This window comes from Podarcis melisellensis, assembly GCF_964234715.1.
Source record: "Podarcis melisellensis genome assembly, chromosome: 1".
NCBI lineage: Eukaryota > Metazoa > Chordata > Lepidosauria > Squamata > Lacertidae > Podarcis > Podarcis melisellensis.
In genome coordinates, this window is record NC_138528.1 from 123,094,453 (window position 1) to 123,117,788 (window position 23,336).

General features: G+C 46.8%; 1 protein-coding gene and 1 long non-coding RNA gene across 3 annotated transcripts; one reads left to right on the plus strand and one right to left on the minus strand.

Moving 5' to 3' along the window:
• The first annotated feature begins 212 nt into the window (after nucleotides 1-212).
• Nucleotides 213-17,846, plus strand: FTCDNL1 (formiminotransferase cyclodeaminase N-terminal like). 2 transcript variants are annotated; one of them, XM_081898633.1, is made up of 6 exons: nucleotides 213-544; nucleotides 1,766-1,888; nucleotides 6,589-6,684; nucleotides 7,827-7,979; nucleotides 11,395-11,586; nucleotides 15,998-17,846. In XM_081898633.1, exons 2-6 carry the CDS (start codon nucleotides 1,774-1,776, stop codon nucleotides 16,435-16,437), a joined length of 996 nt encoding a protein of 331 aa, XP_081754759.1. In that variant the 5' UTR covers nucleotides 213-544; nucleotides 1,766-1,773; the 3' UTR covers nucleotides 16,438-17,846. The 2 variants fall into 2 exon arrangements, with proteins under 2 accessions (XP_081754759.1, XP_081754758.1); XM_081898632.1 differs by having other exon boundaries at nucleotides 214-684.
• On the minus strand, nucleotides 14,241-16,039 carry LOC309363824. Its single transcript, XR_014165602.1, has 2 exons — nucleotides 15,952-16,039; nucleotides 14,241-15,337 (listed from the first exon to the last, which is right to left on the minus strand). It is a non-coding gene; the product is annotated as an uncharacterized lncRNA (long non-coding RNA).
• Nucleotides 17,847-23,336: the final 5,490 nt, after the last annotated feature.

Below are 23,336 nucleotides of genomic sequence, written 5' to 3' on the forward strand. Positions count from 1 at the left end.
GGGATGAAATGTTTTAAATTATTTCCTTTTGACCCCAAGTGCACGGAACCAATCTGTCAAAACCTTTCTACAATTTCTACTTTTATTTTTTACTGTATTTTGGGGGGCGGCAGCTGCTCCGCCCCCCCCCCCCGCCGCTACACCCTGGGTAAGGTAGGCGATGCTACCTCACCAGTGCCACTCCAATATAAAAAACAAATAAACACAAGATTGCGCGAAAGCAGACTTTGCAGAGGAAGAGGAACAAAGCTGGCATCTCCGAGCTCTTTCCTGTAACCAGCCTTTTCTTGCAGAGGAATCTGCAGAGCGATTCAAATCTCAGCGCGAAATGAATCCACGGAGCGATGCATTTCCCGGGAGGAGCGAGAGGAGGACAAATCCCGCACTCCTCCCGCACCAACAGCAGTGTGAAAATAGTCACACGCCAGTTTCCCGGAAGAGGCTCCCAGCAAAGCACTAACCTTCCAAAACTCACGTGGCGTTTGCAGTCTGGGAGGGACAGTCACAGAAAGAAAGAAAAAGTTCCTGTTGTTGGAAGTCTTAGGTCTGTTTTGCCTCCGCGCTTTGCAGATTTTGGCGCAGTTGCTGTCTGGTCGGATGCTGCAAACCAGAGATACTAGTATTGGTTAATAGCAAAATACCCTGAAGCTGCTCTGCTAGCCGACCAGGCTTGTTTCCAACATTGTAAGTAGACCACCAGTTAGTCTAGACACAGTTCTGTCTTAATTTTGGGGATTCGTGCGGCAGCCCTCCCCTCCCCCAGCTTGGGTTTGCTGTATAATTTTACCCGATCATACGTGTGATCAAATAAGATAGAAGTAGTGAAACAAAAGTCTCATTGTTTTCTTCCTTATACTGAAATCATTTCGAGCAAAATATGTTTTAAAAGCGAAAACAACGCAGTCAGTGCAATCCTGTTCAAGTCTACTCAGAAAGTAAGGCAGACTTTGTTCAGTAGAGCCTATATAGGGATTTAGTACGGGGCATTGAGATAAAAGGGTAATTGGTATAAAAAAAGAGAAAACAATTATTTGATTTCCATGAGAAAGAGTGAATCTGTGTTAAATGTGTGTGTGTGTGTATGGGGGGAATACAAGTTGTCATTTTAATGTCAGTGGTGTCATGTGGGTGCAGCAAAAAACATCCACAAGGAGCACCGACCCCATTTTTAAACAATCGTCTGGAAGCATCTAGATTGCAACCTAAATTTGGCATTTAATCTATAACAATGTGAAGAATTTCATAACACAACTGCACTTGGTCAAGATGGGCTTGCTAGACAGAATTGCATGGGGCAGATCGTAATTTATGACAGTGTTACTTACACATGTGCATGTCTGTATATGTACTCTCCAGAAGGGGCGTCCAATTTTAGCTTCCCAATGCACAGAGAGACAGGAATTTAAAGCCACATAGCAGTGTTTTCCCAACCTTTGGTCTCTGGCTGCTTCTGGACTACATTTCCCATCATCCCTGACCACTGGGCTTGCTAGGTAGGGATGATGGGAGTTGTAGTCCAAAAACAGCCAGAGACCTACGTGGCGGTGTCATATGCTATGATTTGCATCCACAAGATTTGTGTGAATGTCAGCATGGAAACAAATGCTTTCGTGTAGGGATTTTGTCCTGGGCTAAGGGATATCGTGAAGTGACTGGAAGCGGTTCCTCCTGTTGAGAGAGAAGGAACACTTTGACATCACCATTGGAGAATGCTATCGGTACCTTGCCTGTTCCGTTGGAATTAAGGAGTATCCTTTTATTACAGGGGCGAAAATGACTTCTGGCAGAACTGGCTTGCGTCTTGCTGCTTGTTTGCTAAACATTTCAGAAGGAAGAAGAAAGGACATTGTTGAGAAAGTAGCAAGAGCTGCGGTTTGTGAGGATAATGGTAAGAATAATGTAGATCTACTCCAAATATGGGACGCGGGTGGCGCTGTGGGTTAAACCACAGAGCCTAGGACTTGCCGCTCAGAAGGTCGGCCGTTTGAATCCCCGCGACGGGGTGAGCTCCCGTTGCTCAGTCCCTGCTCCTGCCAACCTAACAGTTTGAAAGCACATCAGAGTGCAAGTAGATAAATAGGTACCGCTCCAGTGGGAAGGTAAATGGCGTTTCTGTGCGCAGCTCTGGTTTGGCAGAAGCAGCTTAGTCATGCTGACCACATGACCCGGAAGCTGTCTGTGGACAAACGCCGGCTCCCTTGGCCAATAAAGCGAGGACCTAATATGCACTTTCTTTATAATTTCTTGTTTTAGAATATCTCAAGCATATTTTTTAATATTCTCTTTAGGATATCTCAAACATGAAAATGCTTTTAAACCCTCAGGTTGCATATTAATGTCATCATCCTGCACTTAAATGCTAAAGGTAAAGGGACCCCTGACCATTAGGTCCAGTCACAGCTGACTCTGGGGTTGTGGCGCTCATCTCGCTTTATTGGCCGAGGGAGCCAGCATACAGCTTCCGGGTCATGTGGCCAGCATGACTAAGCCGCTTCTGGCGAACCAGAGCAGCGCACGGAAACACCGTTTACCTTCCTGCCGGAGCGGTACATATTTATCAACTTGCACTCTGACGTGCTTTCAAACTGCTAGGTTGGCAGGAGCAGGGACCGAGCAACGGGAGCTCACCCCGTCGCGGGGATTTGAACCGCCGACCTTCTGATCGGCAAGTCCTAGGCTCTGTGGTTTAGCCCACAGTGCCACCCGTGTCCCTTTCCTTTACCTTTACCTTACTCCAAATATACCTGGTCTAGCCAAAATTAAAACATCTGCAACCCAGTTCTAGGCATGTTTGCTTAGAATTCCACTGAACTCCTCTTTGGAACTTAAGCATGTGTGGAAGAAGTTTGTCCAGTTGGTTGAGACAAGGGATAAGGCCTTTCCTATAGTGGTGCGGAGGAGTCCTGTGGAATGCACTTGGCTAGCCCGCCCTCGGTATTACCTGTGGAAGGAGCCCTATACATTTTCATGTGCGTAGGCCTCTGTCCGATGCGCAACCAGTGTTTGTTTGAAGGGGACCAATGCCAGGGCAGAGAGTGCATATAGGTGTCAGGCAGCAGTAGTCAGCTCCCATGGCTGGTTTCCAGGAACGTACTGTACAAGACAAGGAAAAGTTCTTACCATCTGCTTTTTATTCAGTATTTAGAGTTTGGATTTGGATTTGATATCCCGCTTTATCACTCCCCTAAGGAGTCTCAAAGCGGCTAACAATCTCCTTTCCCTTCCTCCCCCACAACAAACACTCTGTGAGGTGAGTGGGGCTGAGAGACTTCAGAGAAGTGTGACTAGCCCAAGGTCACCCAGCAGCTGCATGTGGAGGAGCGGGGAATCGAACCCGGTTCACCAGATTACGAGTCCACCGCTCTTAACCACTACACCACACTGGCTTTATTTACAGAGAGAGGCTTGGAACACAGCCTCTTAGGATAACGGCATTGTCCCGAGTGACTCTCCACACTTCTTTTCTCCCACGTCCTCATTCGCCATTGTCACCTTCCCTACAGGTGGTGCTGTAGGCCCTCTCAGGCCTTTCCTCTCCTACTTTCAAGGCTTGCCGGATTCTGGGATAGGGGTGGTGTCTGGAATGCTTTCTATAGACACTGTGTCCGTCAGCTGTTGGCCCTCTGGTGCTTTCTCTTCCTTCTTTTCCCTCTCCCATTATTTCCCAGCTTTCCCCCTCACCTGCCTCTGAGCTGTGACCTCCCTCAAACCCCTGTTATAATTCTGAACTGTCTCCTTCTTCTCTGGAAGGGTCAGGCTGGGAAGGCGGCCTCCACCATTCCTCCTCTGCCCAGTCCCTGACAATAGGACAGCCTGCCCTGGGTAGCAAACCCTGATGGTGGAGGGAGTCTTATGTGAGCAGGATCCCCTTCAGACTGATGCTGACTGGATGTGACCTGTTCTTTCATGGGAGCCCCTCCATGCAGTCATACCTGAATGCCAAAAGTACTTAGGATAGATCCAAAACTGTGTATTGACAGAAAAGGGCAGACGTCAGTTAGCTGGAGCAGTTAACAACAGTAAAATAATACAGCATTCTAAAATTAATTCATTATAAAATCAGTTCAAATCAAATTAATGGCAACCATTGGGTTAGAGTTCTGTGAGGATTACTGAAGGAGGGGGTCAGGCTGTTCCTTTGCCAAAGGCCTGGTGGGTCAGTCTTGCAGGCCCTGCGGAAAGATGTCAAGTCCCACAGGGCCCTAGTCTCTTGTGACAGAGCGTTCCACCAGATCGGGGCCACAGCCGAAAAAGCCCTGGCTCTAGTTGAGGCCAGCCTAACCTCCCTGTGGCCCGGGACCTCCAAGATGTTTTTGTTTGATGACCATAAGGTCCTCCATGGGACATACCAGGAGAGACAGTCCCGTAGGTACGAGGGTCCTAGGTTGTATAGGGCTTTAAAGGTTAAAACCAGCACCTTAAACCTGATCCTGTACACCACCGGAGGCCAGTGCAGCTGGTATAGCACTGGGTGAATGTGATCTCGAAGCGAGGACCCTGTAAGGAGTCTCGCTGCGGCATTCTGCAGCCGTTGGAGTTTCTGGGTCAGTCTCAGGGGCAGCCCCACGTCGAGTGAGTTACAATAATCCAGTCCGGAGGTGACTGTCACGTGGATCACAGTGGCTAGGTCAGGGTGAGAGAGATAAGGAGCTAACTGCTTAGCTTGGCGGAGATGAAAAAATGCTGCCTTTGTTATAGCTGCAATCTGTGCCTACATGGAAAGGGAGGTGTCGAAGATTACACCCAAACTCTTAACAGACGGTGCTGGCACTAATTGCACCACTAATTGGGGGGGGGAGTTGCCCCCCCCAATAAGTTGGTCATGTCAAAGCCTCTTTCTCCATTGTACCAGAAGCACAGCTTAGCTGCTTGGAGCATGGTACTGATAATGCCAAGGTTGCAGGTTCAGTCCCTGTATGGGACAACTACACATTTCTGCATTGCAGGGGGGTGGGCTAGATGAGCCTCAGGGTCCCTTTCAACTCTACAATTCTATGATTATGATCAATGCAAGTGTGTTTATTGTTTATTTATTTATTTATTATTTTCCATTGAATGGTTGTTTAACTGGGGGAGATCAATCAAAATAATTTTTAAAACCTTCCTTATACCATGTCTGACTTATCTGCCCATTTCGTCCATCATTATCTGTTCTGGCTATCAGTGGCTCCCTAGGGTCTCAGTCTTTCCCATTACCTGCTACTTCAGGGTTGTTGATTCGGTAAGAAAATTGCACCCTGCACATTCTCAGAGGCACTTGAATGTACGTATTCCAATGTTAGCCGTGGTCCTGGAAACGGATGGTGTATCTAAGTCCCCTGGCACAAATGAAGCTTTGATGAGAAAACATTAGTTGAGCTTTCAAGCTTTCCGTTCTCACCCACCCAACCAAACATTGACGTTGATGTTCGTGAAGCTCTGAAGCCGTATGTTGGGTGTATGTGTGTGAAGTATGTATAGAAAGTCCTGCCTCGGGGCAGGAGCTGAGACTAAACGACACTCTTGAGTCCCTTCCAGCCCTCTGGTTTTTATGATAGCTATGGTTTGGTCAGCCATGCATTTCTAAAGTCCTCCCAAATGGCAGCCTTTGTGAAGTTTTTGGATATAGTTTACATGAGCTGTGTTTGCACAAAAGAAGCCCATTGATCTGTTAATCACTGACTAACACATTCTAAAACTTCGGGGTGGCGTTTTTGTTTGTGTACTTGTAAGAGTTTTTTATCTTGGCACCTCTTTCAGGCTAAGTTCATTGTGTGAACAAAGTTAGGGCAAACAGATGCAGCAGAGGACCAGCCCTCGCCCATTAATGAAGTTGCCAAGAATTGGGAATTTCAGCCAGTATGGTTTTCATAATGACAAGCCCTGGATTGTGTTGCCTATCTGTACTCTCTCAGACATGGGTGGGGAACCTGTTGCCCCCCACATGTTGCTAGATGAAATATACTCAGAGTCGGGAGTGGATTTCATGCTCTTTATTCAGCTCATAGTGGTGAGGAGGAATATGTTTCCCCAAAGTATCCGCTTTATATACATTATTTACACAATGGGCTGCACGTGATTGGCTAATTCCGGAATTCTCCTGTAGGCCAATAAGGTTGTGGATTCACTTCCATCTGGAGCTGGATTGGGTGGCTCCTGCAGACCAATCATACTGCTGCATTGTTCTAGGACCAATCAGACTGCTGCATTCTGAATCCTGTTGTTCTGGCACCAATCAGACTGCTGCATTTTGGATCCTATTGTTCTAGGACCAATCAGACTGCTGCATTTTGGATCCTGTTCAACTCAGTACATAACACTAGACTACAATTCCCGTAATCTCTGGCCACTGGCCATACTGACTGTAGCTGATGGGATCAATATCTTTAAGGCCACAGATTGCATTGAGCAAAACTGTTCAATATTTTTCTAATCTATCATTCTTGCACCGATGTATGCTCCATTTAGCTTGATAGAACTTATTTTGCAATCAATGGATTTAGTATCAGAATGTACCTCTTCAAAACATAGCATGTGCTTAAGCTAAATTGGAAGCCTTTATTTGTTGTCTGAACCACAAGAATTCTTCCATTTTTTCCCTCCCCGTAGGCCAGGAGCATCTCCCTGCAACTGTGCTTAATATATTTTCTGACTATGACTATAACAGGTCCGTCATAACTATTGCAGCTCCAGTTGACAGACTGGGTAAGTTTTAAACATATTTATTAAAATATCCCAGCTCACATTATTATTATTATTGGCCTTTGAATGTTGTGTTTTTGAAAGTTTGCAGTTGTATACATGTTTACCTGAGAGTAAAACAGTACGTTTTAAAACGCATTGCTTCTCTCAAAAAACATGCTCTGGTGTTTAGCTTCCTTGATAAATGAGGACTTAAAAAAAACCCCTCAGCTGAAAAATTATATAAATACCAAGTACCAACACAAAGGTACATATTTCCAAAAAAGGGTGACATTTTAATCCCCTTGGTGGATGGTTGCACGAAAATCACAAACACAGAAAATTATGGTGTGACTGATCGTTTGTGACAAGAAGCTCTTGTCTGGAAGCCCTCTTAACAGTTTTTGAAAATAAATAACATTCAGCTAGATTTGAGAGGGATGTGTTGTGTAGATTTTTCCTTCAACACTGGTTTACAAGAGCCAGTTCCCCAATTAACAGCACACTCCTAACCATGTCTACTCAGAATTAAATTCTATTGAATTCAATGGGAACTTATTCCCAGGTAATTTGTGTTTGGACTGCAGCAAAGCTTACTTTTGAATTCAGGCTTCTGTGATGGAGGAGGAGCACAATAAAATATTCTTTCTTATCTTTTCTGCTAAGGACATTCTGTAGGGATGTTTACAAAGTGAATCAAAAGCAGTCGTGTCAGACAAAGTTAGCAGGAGGATGTCAGGTAGCCATAATTAACATGGTTGTGTTCAGCACTTCACTAAAAAAATACACCCTTGTAGATTGTGATTCAATAGCAAACCCTCCAAGATACCAAGTGGGCTATTTTGTTAGTATATTTTTAAAGTGTGTTTGTTGCATATAATAAGAACCCTTCTTCAAGGTGGGTAGATTTGTAATAGTCATAAGAGCTTCACATTTCTCCCAAAATTGGTGCTTTGTGTAAATGAGAAAGAGGGGTTACCTTATCACTGTCACTAGAAACAGTCGCAAGGGGCGGGAGGGAGTTTGTCTATGCTCTTTCTTTGTGTGTGAATGTTTTTAATTAAAACACATTTGGGGCAAGAGTGGCTAAGATTTCGTTTTCCTTTTCAGATTTAGTTAAAAATGGGTTGGATAATGTTTCTTTCGCCCTCTTTGTGTTTTGTTAGGCAGGTCTGTCGTTGCTGCCTGTGTGGAGGCTTTCGCTTCAATAGATATGGCAGAACATTCTGGAATCCACCCTTGCCTTGGCGCAGTAGACCTGGTGCCCATTTACCCGTTGTCGGGTGTCGATGTGGAAGAGTGCGGAACAGTGGCTCGAAGTAAGCAGAACCTGAACATCCAGCACAGGGAGGGGTAGTCAGTGTCGCGACCTCAATATGTGGTTGGTTGGACTCCAGTTCTCATCCTCCCCAGCCAGCATGGCCTTTGGTCAGGGATGATGAGAATTGTAGTCTAGCAACAACTGGAGGGCCCCATCTTGGCTGCACAAGATCTGACCCAAGGATCCTTAATGTAGTCACCGATTCATGTTGGATTGTTCTTCTGTCAAAGCAGAGGCATCTCTCTAAATTAACGGGGGTAACTGTGCCCCTGAAGGACCAGGTGCACAGCCTGGGAGTCATTTTTGATTCACAGCTATCCATGGAGGCGCAGGTTAATTCTGTGTCCAGGGCAGCTGTCTACCAGTTCCACCTGGTACGCAGGCTGAGACCCTACCTGCCTGCAGACTGCCTCACCAGAGTGGTGCATGCTCTAGTTATCTCCCGCTTGGACTACTGCAACGCGCTCTATGTGGGGCTACCTTTGAAGGTGACCCGGAAACTGCAGTTAATCCAGAATGTAGCAGCTAGACTGGTGACTGGGACTGGCTGCCGGGACCACATAACACTGGTCTGAGAGATCTGCATTGGCTCCCAGTACATTTCTGAGGACATTTCAAAGTGTTGGTGCTGACCTTTAAAGCCCTAAGTGGCCTTGGTCCTGCATACCTGAAGGAGCGTCTCCACCCCCATCGTTCAGCCCTCACTGAGGTCCAGCTCCGAGGGACTTCTGGCAGTTCCCTCATTGCGAGAAGTGAGGTTACAGGGAACCAGACAGAGGGCCTTCTTATTAGTGGCGCCCGCCCTGTGGAATGCCCTCCCTTCAGATGTCAAGGAAATAAGCAGCTATCTTCTCTTTAAAAGACATCTGAAAGCAGCCCTGTTTAGGGAAGTTTTTAATATTTAATGCTGTATTGTTTTTAACACTTGATTGGAAGCCACCTAGAGTGGCTGGGGACACTCAGCCTCATGGGTGGGGTTATATTTATATTTATTTATATTATTTATATTATTTATATTATTATGGGCACTCTGCAGATGTTCTTGGGATTCAAACTCCCGCCAACTCCAGCCAGCATGACCCATCGTCAGTGGTGATGGGAACTGAACTCTAACAACAAGTGGAGGGGACGGCGTTGGCTAACCCCATTCTAAATTGTTTAGTGCAGCTGTTTAATGTATACTCCAAAGCATGGTTGTACAATTTACAACTGGAATGACAGCACAGCATTTTAGATAACCAATTGCCACCTTGCTCACATATTCACACTTTCTCAGATCTGTTGCCTGCTTGTGTGTTTGTTTAACACATTAAAATCCCACCCTTCGCAAGAAACACCAGGGAGGTTCACAGCAGTACAAATATATGTGTGTATGTTAAAAACAGTGTGTTAAAATACAGCCATCACAGTAAAAGCAGCCAATTCTACTAAAAGCTCTGCATTAATAACTAGCATATGCCTGGGTGCATTAGAAATGTTCTTAGCATGCGTCAAATCATCTAACAAAGGCAGCACTTGCCTTATTTTTGAAGGGAGATGAGGGTGCCCACATACTGGGTAAAAAGGTAAAGGGACCCCTGACCATTAGGTCCAGTCGCGACTGACTCTGGGGTTGCGGCGCTCATCTCGCTTTATTGGCCGAGGGAGCCGGCGTTTGTCTGCAGACAGCTTCCGGGTCCTGTGGCCAGCATGACTAAGCCGCTTCTGGCAAACCAGAGCAGCGCACAGAAACGCCGTTTACCTTCCTGCCGGAGTGGTGCCTATTTATCTACTTGCACTTTGACGTGCTTTCGAACTGCTAGGTTGGCAGGAGCAGGGACCGAGCAACGGGAGCTCACCCTGTTGCGGGGATTCGAACTGCCGACCTTCTGATCGGCAAGTCCTAGGCTCTGTGGTTTAACCCACAGTGCCACCCGCGTCCCTCACATACTGGGTGCCATAATGGAAAAGGCATTTCCTCTGGTTGTTTGTTTGTTTGTTTTCTATACCGCCCTTCATCTAAGGATCACAGGGCGGTTTACGAAAGAACAACACAAAATTACATACCATGAAAACAGACAAAAACACTAACCCCATACACACAGTTTAAAAGGCCGTTGATTGTTTCATTAGCTAAAGTCCTGGAAGAAGAGGAATGTTTTTGCCTGGCGCCTAAGGATACATAACAAAGACACCGGGCGAGCCTGTTCTTTTGCAAGATAGATCTCAGCAGGCTACCAGCTAGGCCGCCATCTTCTTTGAGGTACCCAGGTCCCAGGTTGTTTTGGGTTTCTTAGGTTGACACGAGAACCTTAAACTTGGCTTGGTGGCAAATTTGTAGCCACTGCAGTTCTTTCCAAAGTGGCATTATATGTATAGAGTAGGCAGCCCCAGTCTACAGCCTAGCTGCTCTCTTAGTCTTTCTTGTTGTGTTTCTGCTCGCTTGGGGTCACCTGACACTGCATCCTCTGGTTGTGGCGTTTGCCTCCTAGGTGGGTCATAAGGAAAGGGTTAAGTGAGTGTGATGTGATGTGATTGGCCAGTGGGAACTGAGGGGAGGAGTCAGAGTGAGAGGTAGAGTTGTGTGGAAGGCAGTTGAGAGTTGGGAGTTGGAGAAGGAAGAGGGAGGATAGGTCTGTGGGTTGGTCGAGTTGTGTGGTGAGAGAAACTGTTAGGTGGAGTCAGATAGATAGTTGGGATAATCAGTTTGAAGTTGTTGGGAACGTATAGGACAGTAAAAGAACTAAGATTAGGAAACTGACAAGAAAATTGACTGAAACCATAAACTTGTTCATGCTTATAAAAATAAACTTGATTATTTGTTAATGTTAACAACTGTCTGGGCTCCGTGTGTACCTGAGAGAAACGGGTTGGTGGCCCCGAAGAAAGCAATCACAGTGGTGGCACAGGGATCAATAGACCGTCAAATATCCGGGGACCCTGTGTGATCGCCACACTGGTGCGCAAGAAAAATGCCAGTAATGATTCCCTCCAAAATCCACAATGCGCAAAAGACTCTTTGCTTTTCCTGCTCAGTTTTTCTTGGCACTGGCAAGGGCTTCTGCTACTTTGAACATGCCTCCTCAAACCTGCCCACATTTCTTTGGAGGCCAGGATTGGACAATCATCATTGCCTCTTCCATTCTGAACAGAGGAGAGGTGCTTCCCTGCCCCTGTCGGCTAGTGTGGGGCATGCCCAGACATCTTTGTCCTGTCTCTTTTTTCTGTTTGTTTTTTTTATAGATGTAGCATCCGTTTTGTGCTACACCACATCCCCCTGACCACCATTTTGTGTTCCATCATGTTCCCACGGCGGCCATTTTGTGATTGCACCCACATCACACCTTCAAAATTCCAGAGTACTCACTGGCCCCCAAAGACTGCCACCCCTGTTCTAGCTGTCATACTTCCCTTCTGTTCCTCTCTTCCCTCAGATATAGCAGAGACCCTGGTCTGCCGTGTTCCTGGATGCAGCATATTTCTTTTTGGGCAAGCTCATCTCCCAGAGAAGCAAAGTCTGGTTCAAAGAAGAAAACAACTGGGATGGTTTGACCGCAGAGCTTTCAACGCAGCCACTGTTATCCCTGATATAGGACTGTCGCCTACCTTAAGACATGGTTTAACAGGTATGAAATGATGGCAGTGTTCATTGTTGCTGTTCTTTGTCATGGGTACTAGGCAATCAATGTCTCTAGGACTTCACAGCGGAATATAGCCCACTCCCCAATGGTCTGTGCCCCAAGGAGCTTACATATAAATATTGAGAATGGGAGAGAATGCAGATAAGAGACAGGTGAGCGTCATAGCTGTCAACTGTCCCTTATTTGGCGGGAAAGTCCCTTACCCCAGCGCTGTGTCCCACTGCTGTCCCTTATTGATGATGTCCCTTAAATTTCCCAGGTTTCAAAGGAAGCAGCTCCTCTCCCTCCCTCCTTGCCGGCCAGGGAGGAGGGAGGCTCCAACTGTGTTGCTTGGCTGCGTTGCTCACCCAATAAGGAGTCTAAGAACGACTGGGGGGTGGAGCTTGCATGCCTTGTGCCGATCAAATCGGCCGTATTGCCTGGGGACTCACTTTTGCTCGGGGCTTCCCAGCAGAGAGGTGACAGTGGTTTTCCTTGCTGAATCCCCTTTGCCGGGTTGTTGCGCTGTGGGAACCACCGCTTGAGGTTTCATTTGGCTGCTGGCTGGTCTTTCTGCCTTTGGCTTGTAGGGGCTCAGAAGTTGAACATACCTGTGCTTGGAAAATCCCTTATTTTAGCTGCTGATCCCTTATTTTCGAGGCTGCTGGTCCCTTATTTTCAAATCTGTAAGTTGACAGCTATGGTGAGTTTACCAAAAATTGAGAGAGGGAAGATAGGAAGACTAATAACGGATTAAAGTTGCATAGGCTTGCTGCCCAGTCTTTGCGTACTTGGGGCATCACAGAGTTCATTAGAACTTATTCCCAAGCCAATTGCACTTGTAGGACTGAAGGCTTAGGCTTTTGGGATGGGGAATAAAGTGTCATTCAAAAGGACTGGGGAGAGGACAACTTGGGGGGGGGCATTGAGGAAGAGAGAGCACTAATAAGCAACAGGAAATGCATAGAGTTATTTAAGAGCAGAAGACCTCAAAGCAGCTGGCAGCTTTTTGCTCTTAATTTGATGTAGGCTGTGATAATAAATAATAAAATTTCATTTATATCCCGCCCTCCCCAGCCGAAGCCGGGCTCAGAGTGGCTGACAACAGTAAAATATTACAGCATTGTAAAATCAATTCATTATAAAATCAGTTCAAATCAAATTAATGGCAACCATTAATGGTCACAAATCAATTAATCTATTCCAGTGTAAGCAGTATTTTGTGTTGTATCCCTTCAGGTAACTCCAGAACCTTCTTGAAGGCTACGAAGGTTTTGGCTTCCCTACGCAGGCTATTTTTTGAAAAATAAACCAATAAACGATTGTCTCTTAAAACAGGGGTGGAGGAACTGTGACCCCCTAGAGAGGTTGTTGGACTCCAACTCCCATCATCAATAACCATGGGCTGTCTTCACTGGGAACTGATGGGAACTGGAATCCAACAGCATTTGGAGGGCCACGGTTTCCCCATCCCTGTCTTATAAGATGCATTTTGAGTGTTGTGTATCTTAAGTCCCTGTCTAAAGATGTAAGACCTGGAAGGGCATTACCAAACGGGGAAACAACTACAAAAATCCCAGAATTCCTGGAGCGGCTAAAGAACTCTCTTTTGGGCTCCGCTGCATTTTGTTGTTGTTGTTTAGTCATGTCCGACTCTTTGTGACCCCATGGACCAGAGCACGCCAGGCACTCCTGTCTTCCAATGCCTCCCGCAGTTTGGTCAAACTCATGCTGGTAGCTTCGAGAACACTATCCAACCATCTCGTCCTCTGTCGCTCCCTTCTCCTTGTGCCCTCCATCTTTCCCAACATCAGGGTCTTTTCCAGGGAGTCTTCTCTTCTTATGAGGTGGCCAAAGTATTGGAGCCTCAGCTTCAGGATCTGTCCTTCCAGTGAGCACTCAGGGCTGATTTCCTTCAGAATGGATAGGTTTGATCTTCTTGCAGTCCATGGGACTCTCAAGAGTCTCCTCCAGCACCATAATTCAAAAGCATCAATTCTTTATGGTCTTCTTTATGGTCCAGCTCTCCCTTCCATACATCACTATTGGGAAAACCATAGCTTTAACTGTACGGACCTTTGATGGCAAGGTGATGTCTCTGCTTTTTAAGATGCTGTCTAGGTTTGCCATCGCCTTTCTCCCAAGGAGCAGGCGTTTTTTAATTTCGCATCTGCTGTCACCATCTTTGGCTGCTGTCACCATCTGCATTGCCAGTAGGCAAATTGCCCATTTAAATAATTTGCACAACATTAATTGTCAGTAATAATAGGGGGTCAAATCACCTGACTTCTGAGTTTCCATGTGAGTTTACAATTGGTCATCATGTGGTCAATAGCAGTCCATTGTAGCCATTATTGAGCATGTACTATCTTTTTTTTTTCCTCACGCCCCACAATATCAATGGAGCTTGTTTCTTACCCTGGATTGTGCCCAGTAAACTATTTCAAATTTTTTGAAAGGAAGACGGATGAGGCATTGCTACAATCCATTGAAGAGAATTGATTAAATATTTAATATAGAATGGGGAGGGGGGGTAGATATCAGGAGAATAACAGTAATTATTCTCCTCTTGACCCACTTAGAATTAACCTACTTAAAAAACGCTCTGCATAAAACAAAGCTCCTTATGTACTTGGATTGAATAATCCATTTTTTTAAAAAAACAACCCTGTTTCTTCAGACGTCATTCTGCCGCAAGAATCCTTAAACCAGTTATTATTGCCAGCGCTGTCACACACATACTGCATTTGGGTTTGTGAGAAAGGGACACACACCAGATGTTAATTAGTGCATTTGTTTTTATTTTCCCTCTACCTCAACAATTTGGCCTTGAGGGTTTGTGTTCTTTTGTTTGTTTGTTTGCTGTAAAGATCTTTGTTTCTATCCAGACTCTGGCTCATAAACTACAAAGACAATGAGTCAGAACTCCAAGGAGGAAAGGAAAAGAAAAGACCTCGGAGAAATATTAAACTTTCACACTCTTTTTTTCATCATGAACAATTTGCAATGATGATTTATCCCAGGTGGAGTTTCTCCCCTTCCTTCTTTCACGTTCCTTACGAAGAGGCAGATATAAAACTGCTTTTCTCTGGGGAATAGGTCTTGAGTGCAGTACCTTTGATTTATTTACTAGATTCACCACTGGCTGACTTCTATTTGCACCGAGGTAGCTCAGCGTGAGAAACAGACTTTGCTTTGCAACTTCCCTTCTCCTGGAATGCTCTTCCAGAGCATTTATGTAAAAGCTTGGGAACTGCAGGCCTGGGGGGGGGGCATATGCTCTCCTCCAGACCTTTATTTGCAATCCTGGGAAGTCTCTCTAGGCCATAAAACTCACCAGGCCTGCTTTGGACACTCCTTGGGTCTGCTGGATCCAACTACAGTCATACTTTGGTTGCCGAACGCCTTGGAACTTGTACACTCGAAAGCCAGAAGTGGCTGTTTCAGTTTTCGAACCATTTTCGGAATCCGAACATCCAGCGCGGCTTCTGTGGCTTCCGATTGGCTGCAGGACGCTCCTGCAGCCAATCGGAAGCTGTGTCTTGGTTTTTGAGCGGTTCCGGGGGTTGAACGGACTCCTGGAACGCATTCTGTTCGAGAACCAAGGTATGACTATACTACTCTCTGCCTCCTGATAAAGAATACTGAATATTGCCTGGTGTATAAATGAAGGATTAGCCAAAGTCCTTTTCCGAGGCTTAGAAACTACTCGACCGTATCTGAAGAATAGATGCAGAAGCCAAACCAACCTAACAACCTGTGCTGGTCCCGAGGGTTAAACGTGCGGCAAGGTCTGAGTCCAGTCCAAGGTCAAGGGTGAGGTATGGAGGCTGTCTGTCAAAGCTGAAGCGGGATCCAAGGCTGGGAGTTGGGTGAGGTCAGGAACTCTGGCAGAAGAGCAGGACAGGGTGCAGGCAGGAACAGGCTACCAACAATGTTGCTCCCGCAACCTGGGACTGGGGCTGACTGGCTTTTATCTGCCCCAAGGCATAGGGCAGCCCCAATCCTCTGGTGACTTGCCTCTCCTGGCCTGGAGACGAGCACTCCTCCTGCAGGAACTTAGTTCCCTCCGCCTCTCTGCCCTGAGCCTCTGCAGCTCAGGAGAGGCTGGAGGGTTACCGGACCCAGAGGCAACCTCAGCTTCCTCTGATGGGGCTGAGAGTGGAGCACCTGCAGGCAATGGGTCCTCCATCACCTCAGGAGCCAGAGCAGACTCAGCTGGAGCCTGCACCTGAGGATCCAGCACAGGTGAGGACCCTTCAGGCTCAGGCCCCAGCCCCGGCTCAGCTGGTTCTGGAGGCGGGGACTCCTGTGCAGGCTAGGATTCCTCAGGTTCAGCCTCCGAGTCCGAATCCCAGGCCATCGCATAACCATTAATTCTGACTCGCACCGGTGGCTCATTTTCTGATCATTTCAGGGGTCGGGGCCAGCCCTTACGTGATGAATTGCAACGTGACTGTCGACACACAAGACTTGACTACGGCCAAGGCGATCGCAGGCTCCGTCCGGGGCAGTAGTGCCGGAGGCCTGAAGGGTGTGCAGTCGATGGCTTTCCCACACAACGGGCAAATCGAAATAGCGTGCAACGTGGAAAGCTTTGAGGAGCATGACACCAGCTGGGCCGCGGGCGACAGGTCAGGATATGTTTCCTACAGCCTTCTCGGGAGAACGTATCACTACGTGTCGCCTTGGCTGATAGAGGCGTCCATTAAGAAGTCAGCCAGAGACCGCGGAGTAAGCACTGTTGGGACCGCGCTGGTTGGGTTTACGCCAGAGGAATGCGCACGATGCGCTGCCTACGCATTGACAAGCGGTGTCCATGAATTCTGGAGGATGCGGGGCGGCGTTTTCATGTGATAGCCTTGCTGTTTGCTGGCTTTAAATCGGGGTGGAGAACCTCAGATCTGGGAGTCACACCCTCTCCCCAGACAGACTCTTGCCCCACTCACTCAATGACCCTCAAATGTTTTTGCCTGGCTGGAGCGCATCATTTAACTCTGACTCTGCTTCTGGCTTGCCTGTAGGGAGGATGGAAAGGGTTGTGTCTGTGTGTGAATTAGCCTACTGTACAAAGGTAAAAAATTACACTAATTGCTGTGCCCGGTTTTACCTCTGGCGCTGCCCACCCCTGTTATTATGAAACTCCCAGAAACCTGCCGTCAGCCTGAAAAACCGTTCCTGATCACTGTTTAAAATTCTTCTCCTTGCTAATTCCAAGGCAGCCTTTGGGGGCCAGGAAACTAATGCAAGGTAGAAATAAATTTACATACTTTATTGTCACTTGTACAACTTGTATACAGTGAGATTACACAAGCACTCCCCACTCAGCTCTCTTAGTCTTAATTCTCCTCGTTTACTGTCGCACATCCACCAAACCCAAAAGTCAGTTGCCCTGTTGTTATTTTTTCATTCAGCAGCCCACGGATAGAAGCTGTTCTTTACCCTGTTGGTGCGACTAATCATGCTTCTATATCTTCTCCCCGAGGGCGAGAGATCAAGATAGTGCCGACCAGGGTGTGAATCATCCCTGCGAAATTTCCTCACTCTCCTGAGGCAACGTTCTTCTGCGATGTCATCCAGCGGATTCATGGGACAGCCCATAATATCTTGTGCTGTATTCACCACCCTCTGTAGGCACTTCCTATCAGTTGATGTCGACCACACCGTGATGCAGTATGAAAGGACACTTTATATGTGCATTTATATAGAGTGTATCCAACTAACATTTTGCTCAGAATTAGGACTTCCCGAATTAGGCCAGAAGTTCATCCTTTTTTCACAGTGGCCAACCAGATGCTTATGGGAAGTCTGTAAGCAGGACTTGAATGCAACAGTCCTCATTTGTGATTTCCAGCGAATGGTGTTCCAAGGCGTACGACCTCCGAGAGTGTTATGTACTAAGTTTGGATCCTAGAACAAAAGTCAGGTAGGATCCTGGAAGGCAGCAACCTGATTGGACTGCAGGAGCAGCCCAATCAGGCTCCAGGAGGAAGTGAATCAGCAACCTGATTGGTCTGTAGGAACAGTCCAATCAGGCTTCAGGAGGGGAGTTGAATCAGCCAATCACATGGGACCCATTGTGTAAATAATGTATATATAAAGGTAAAGGGGCCCCTGACCATTAGTTCCAGTCATGACTGACTCTGGGGTTGCGGCACTCATCTCGCTTTATTGGCCGAGGGAGCCGGCGTTTGTCCGCAGACAGCTTGCGGGTCATGTGGCCAGCATGACTAAGCCGCTTCTGGCGAACCAGAGCAGTGCAAAGAAACACCGTTTACTTTCCTGCCAGAGTGGTACCTATTTATCTACTTGCAGTGGTGTGCTTTCAAACTGCTGTGTTGGCAGGAGCAGGGACCAAGCAATGGGAGCTCACCCTCTCGCGGGGATTCGAACCACCAACCTTCTGATCGGCAAGTCCTAGGCTCTGTGGTTTAACCCACAGCGCCACCCGTGTCCCAATGTAGATATAGCCAGAGGTTTTTGGGGAAAGCACTCATTCACTGTTTGCCATGAGCTGAAATAAAGAACATAAAATCAACACTCAACTCTGAGTATATTTCAGAGACGCTAGGAAAAGCAGAAAAACATGTGATTTGGAAAGTTGCCCCAAAACCTAGCTAGTGGTTCCAGCACAATCACAAGTTCTTGATTCTCCAGGAGCAATGGGTGGCAAAGGGATGGACTCCAGAGAGTCTTGGCTGGAACCTCAGTGGGCCAGATGGGGAGGCTTCACAGACTGGAACTGGCCATAGGGTGGCAGTTCCCTCACCCCTGTCCTGGAGCCTTGCTCCTCCCTTTCTTCTTGTGCCCCATCCATGCCAAAGAGGCTGCAAGGGAGCCAGCTGTAAGCCCTCCACATTTCATTGTACCACAGCTCCCATCATCCCTGACCATATTGGCTAGAGCTGATGCAATCTGGTCTCCCGACGACAACTGGAGCACCAAAGTATCTCCCTGGAGGTTAATCTTCGTTTATCACGTCCCCCTTGGGAGGCTGTTGCGTTGATAGCAATAAAAACCAAGAGCAAGCAAGAATCCCTGGTATAATTATTGGGGGAAATGGCTCGCGCTTCCATGATGCCCTCTCTAGGGTGCTTCCCTTTAGAGCTACCTATCATCCAATAATGATCCAATAAAGATAGGGACACGGGTGGCGCTGTGGGTTAAACCACAGAGCGTAGTACTTGCTGATCAGAAGGTCAGTGGTTCAAATCCCCATGACAGGGTGAGTTCCCGTTGCTCGGTCCCTGCTCCTGCCAACCTAGCAGTTTGAAACCACATCAAAGTGCAAGTAGATAAATAGGTACCACTCCAGCGGGAAGGTAAACGGTGTTTCCGTGCACTGCTCTGGTTCGCCAGAAGCGGCTTAGTCATGCTGGCCACATGACCCGGAAGTTGTACGCCGGCTCCCTCGGCCAGTAAAGCGAGATGAGTGCCGCAACCCCAGAGTCGGTCACGACTGGACCTAATGGTCAGGGGTCCCTTTACCTTTACCATCCAATAATAGAAGATTTGCCTTTGCATTGCAGAAGCTATTTAAGACAGTGGCCGTAATGTGAACCGGCAAATCCCACAAATTACCTATTTGATGTGTGCAAAATTGACTATTACTGCAAGATGTGGCGGTGGCTCAGAGGCGTTTGACGTATTCCGGGAGGATAACGAAGCTAAACGTGGAAGCAATTGCCTGTTTTTGGCACTTTCGGTTTTGCATCATCTCCACCAGAGGGCAGCAATTGCAAATCCTCCCTTTAAAATGACAGTTTTTGCTATTTTGCTTTCCTCTTGTTTTGCCATCCAGCGGCTAAGGGGAGGACTGCTCAGCAAGGAAAGTTTTATAGTGCACGTGCTCAAGGATGAGCTATTGACATGCAAATGTTATTGCGCAGTTTCCAGTCTTGGTGTCGGGTAGTGGCTGCCGTTCATTAAAAAGGAAGAAGTGAGTTTCTGTGTATGTGTTATGGACTATATTTGGGCTGCTCGAATGTTAGCATGCCTCATTGTGTGGTGGCATGACACCCAGGAAAAATCCTGGTTCAAATCTCACTTATCGTAGAATTGTTGAGTTTGAAGGGACCCTGAGGCATAGCTGTCAACAGTCCCTTATTTGGCAGGAAACTCCCTTATCCCAGCACCATGTCCCGCTGCTGTCCCTTATTGATGATGTCCCTTAAATTTCCTGGGTTTCAAAGGAAGCCGCTCCTCTCCCTGCCGGCCAGGGAGGAGGGAGGCTCCAACTGTGTTGCTTGGCTGCGTTGCTCACCCAATAAGGAGTCTAAGAACCACTGGGGGGTGCAGCTTGCATGCCTTGTGCCAATCAAATCGGCCGCGTTGCCTGAGGACTCGCCTTTGCTCAGCGCTTCCCAGTGGAGAGGAGACAGTGGTTTTCCTTGCTGCATCCCCTTTGCCGGGTTGCTGTGCTGTGGGAACCACCGCTTGAGGCTTCGTTTGGCTTCTGGCTGGGCTTTCTGCCTGTGGCTCAGAAGTTGAACATACCTGTGCTTGGAAAATCCCTTGTTTTGGCTACTGATCCCTTATTTTCGAAGCTGCTAATCCCTTATTTTCAAATCTGTAAATTGACAGCTATGCCCCAAGGGTCACCTAGTCCCATCCCCTGCAATGCAGGAAATTTGTTTTGCCTAAATGGAGCTCGGACCCATGACCCTGACATTAAGAGTCTCATCTACCAGCTGAGCTATCCCAGGCACTTCTGGCCTTTGAACTCACTTGCTGGCTTTTCCTAACACAACCTCCTCACATTCAGCCCCCAGTCCTTATGCAACAATTAATTTATTTAATGAATTTATTTAAATTTATTTAAATATTGCTGTTTCTGCATTGTAATGTTTCCATCCTGAAAATGTTTCAGTGAAGGAAAGTCTCTATTAATGTTGCATATAGGTAAAAGGTAAAGGTACTCCATCTACTCAGAGTCTTGCGGAAGAACAATGTCAATCAACATCTGATGATCTCCTTCTACCAGTCCACAATAGAAAGTGTCCTTTCATACTGCATCACGGTGTGGTACACTGGTTTGACATCATCTGATAGGAAGTGCCTACAGAGGGTGGTGAATACAGCACAAGATATTATGGGCTGTCCTGTGAATGCACTGGATGAAATAGCAGAAGAACGTTGCCTCAGGAGAGTGAGGAAAATTCTCAGGGATGATTCACACCCTGGCCGGCACTTTCTTGATCTCCTGCCCTCAGGCAGAAGATATAGAAGCATGATTAGTCACACCAACAGGGTAAAGAACAGCTTCTATCCGTGGGCTGCTGAATGAAAAAATAACAGCAGGGCAACTGACTTTCGGGTGTGGGGGGGGGTGCGACAGTAAACGAGGGGAATTAAGACTAAGAGAGCTGAGTGGGGGGTGCTCATGTAATCTAACTGTGTACAAGCTGTACAAGTGACAATAAAAGTATTTCAGCTATTTCAGTTAAAAGACCCCTGGACGGTAAAGTTCAGTCAAAGGCGACAGAAACTTTGCTGTTGGCTCATAAAAGCTCTAGGGTGAAGGACTTTGCTGAAGTTAGTCTTAAGTCCCATTAATTTCAATGGATCTACTCTATCTGGGTCTGGATCCACCCTTTTATATTTATTTCACTTCAATCAAAACAAAGTGTAACACGTATGCCCATCATGAGATAGTTTGGACAATCAAATAAATTAATCAAATTATTTATGATCATGATTATATTTTTTACTTTTACTTTTTTGAAGTTTTTAAAGTTAAAAAGAAAAGGTAAAGGACCCTTGGACGGTTAAGTCCAGTCAAAGACAACTATGGGTGCGGCACTCACCTCGCTTTCAGGCCAAGGGAGCCGGTGTTTGTCCACAGACAGCTTTCCGGTTCATGTGGCCAGCATGACTCAACCGCTTCTGGCGCAATGGAACACCGTGGTGGAAACCAGAGCTCACGGAAATGCCATTTACCTTCCTGCCGCAGCGGTACCTACTTATCTACTTGCACTGGTGTGCTTTTGAACTGCTAGGCTGGCAGGAGTTGGGACAGAGCAATGGGAGCTCACTCTGTCACGGGGATTCAAACCGCCAGCCTTTTGATCAGCAAGCCTAAGAGGCTCAGTGGTTTAGACCGCAGCGCCACCCGTGTCCCTTAGTAATGTTGCTTCTCTCCCACTAGAGTACCTCAGGAGAGGCTTTTCTGCCGGGAGCAAAGGAATGTGGAAGTTGCTGGGAATCTCACATTTGCATGGACATCTCTATGCTTGGGATGTATTTTGTACAACCGGTTATTTCTCAGAAAAGCAAAACCACGTCCACTCAAAGATAGGATGGGCGCTACATGTTGTCCCCCCAAAGAGGAATGCATCACCCCCCTAAAATGGGGGTGAATATTACATAATGTTGTAGGTGCCAATTTATATGAATAAAGATGCATCTTTAGCAATAACAGAGCCTAGGGCTTGCTGATCAGAAGGTCGGTGGTTTGAATCCCAGCAACGGAGTGAGCTCCCGTTGCTCAGTCCCTGCTCCTGCCAACCTAGCAGTTCGAAAGCACGTCAAAGTGCAAGTAGATAAATAGGTACCGCTCCAGCGGGAAGGTAAATGGCGTTTCTGTGTGCTGCTCTGGTTCGCCAGAAGCGGCTTAGTCATGCTGGCCACATGACCCGGAAGCTGTACGCCGGCTCCCTCGGCCAATAAAGCGAGATGAGTGCCGCAATCCCAGAGTCGTCCGTGACTGGACCTAATGGTCAGGGGTCCCTTTACCTTTACCTTTACCTTTACTAACATGGAAGTACAAATACAACCCATCTCACCGTGGTGGAAATGACAGTGTCTCCTGTGTGCCTGGCTCAGGCTGCTGTCTAGGTGCTGCTAACTTTTGATGGGTAACTCCCTGCTTTCCCTTCTTAATGGCTCTTTAGTTTTAGACTGAACTTGCACCGAGCAAGGGAGGGCTTCAAGGGAAGGAGGCTCTTTTATGCCACCTTGTTCACTCTGCAGATGATGAACTGGTTCAGCTACACAAATTGTTCAACTGGAAATGGGCGGGAGCTTATTTCACCCAAATATTGTTTGGTTGCTTTTTTTTTTCTAAAACTGGAGACAGTAAAAGAGAGGCTGTTGTTGAACTTGATCTGCAATATTGTTTTATTTATTGATCAAAACGTATATATATTGCTTCACTGCAGAAAAACCTCTGAGTTAAATTAGCAATCGAGAACAATGGAAAACATTTAAAATTGATTAAAATTAACAGCAAAAGTGATTATAAACGCGTCAACATCTTCATATATATGTCCAGAAAGGCAGGCCTAAACAAAAATGTTTTAAGCAGGTGCCAAGAAGTGTACAGTGGTACCTCGTGTTACATACGCTTCAGGTTACATACGCTTCAGGTTACAGACTCTGCTAGCCCAGAAATAGTGCTTCAGGTTAAGAACTTTGCTTCAGGATAAGAACAGAAATCGTGTTCCGGCGGCGCGGTGGCAGCAGGAGGCCCCATTAGCTAAAGTGGTGCTTCAGGTTAAGAACAGTTTCAAGTTAAGAACAGACCTCTGGAACGAAATAAGTACTTAACCCGAGGTACCACAATACTACTTTGAACATAGGCAGGGAGTTCCCAAAGTGAAGGAGCTGCCACACTAAAATAACTTTCAACAAGTTCTAAACTTGTTTTGTTCTGTGGTGTTGATACCAGCTTTACTGAAGAGGTATGGGTGGGCAGGTGTTTTGCTAAATCCAGCAATTAAATAAAGGGGACTTTCAGATGCAACTTCGAAAAGCAC

Bases quoted from the DNA above. Each gene is read 5' to 3' on its own strand.
- FTCDNL1 (XM_081898633.1), top strand. From the start codon at position 1,774: ATGACTTCTGGCAGAACTGGCTTGCGTCTTGCTGCTTGTTTGCTAAAC. The intron at 1,889-6,588 runs GTAAGAATAATG...CCCTCCCCGTAG, and splicing joins TGCGGTTTGTGAGGATAATG to GCCAGGAGCATCTCCCTGCA. The intron at 7,980-11,394 runs GTAAGCAGAACC...CTCTTCCCTCAG, and splicing joins GTGCGGAACAGTGGCTCGAA to ATATAGCAGAGACCCTGGTC.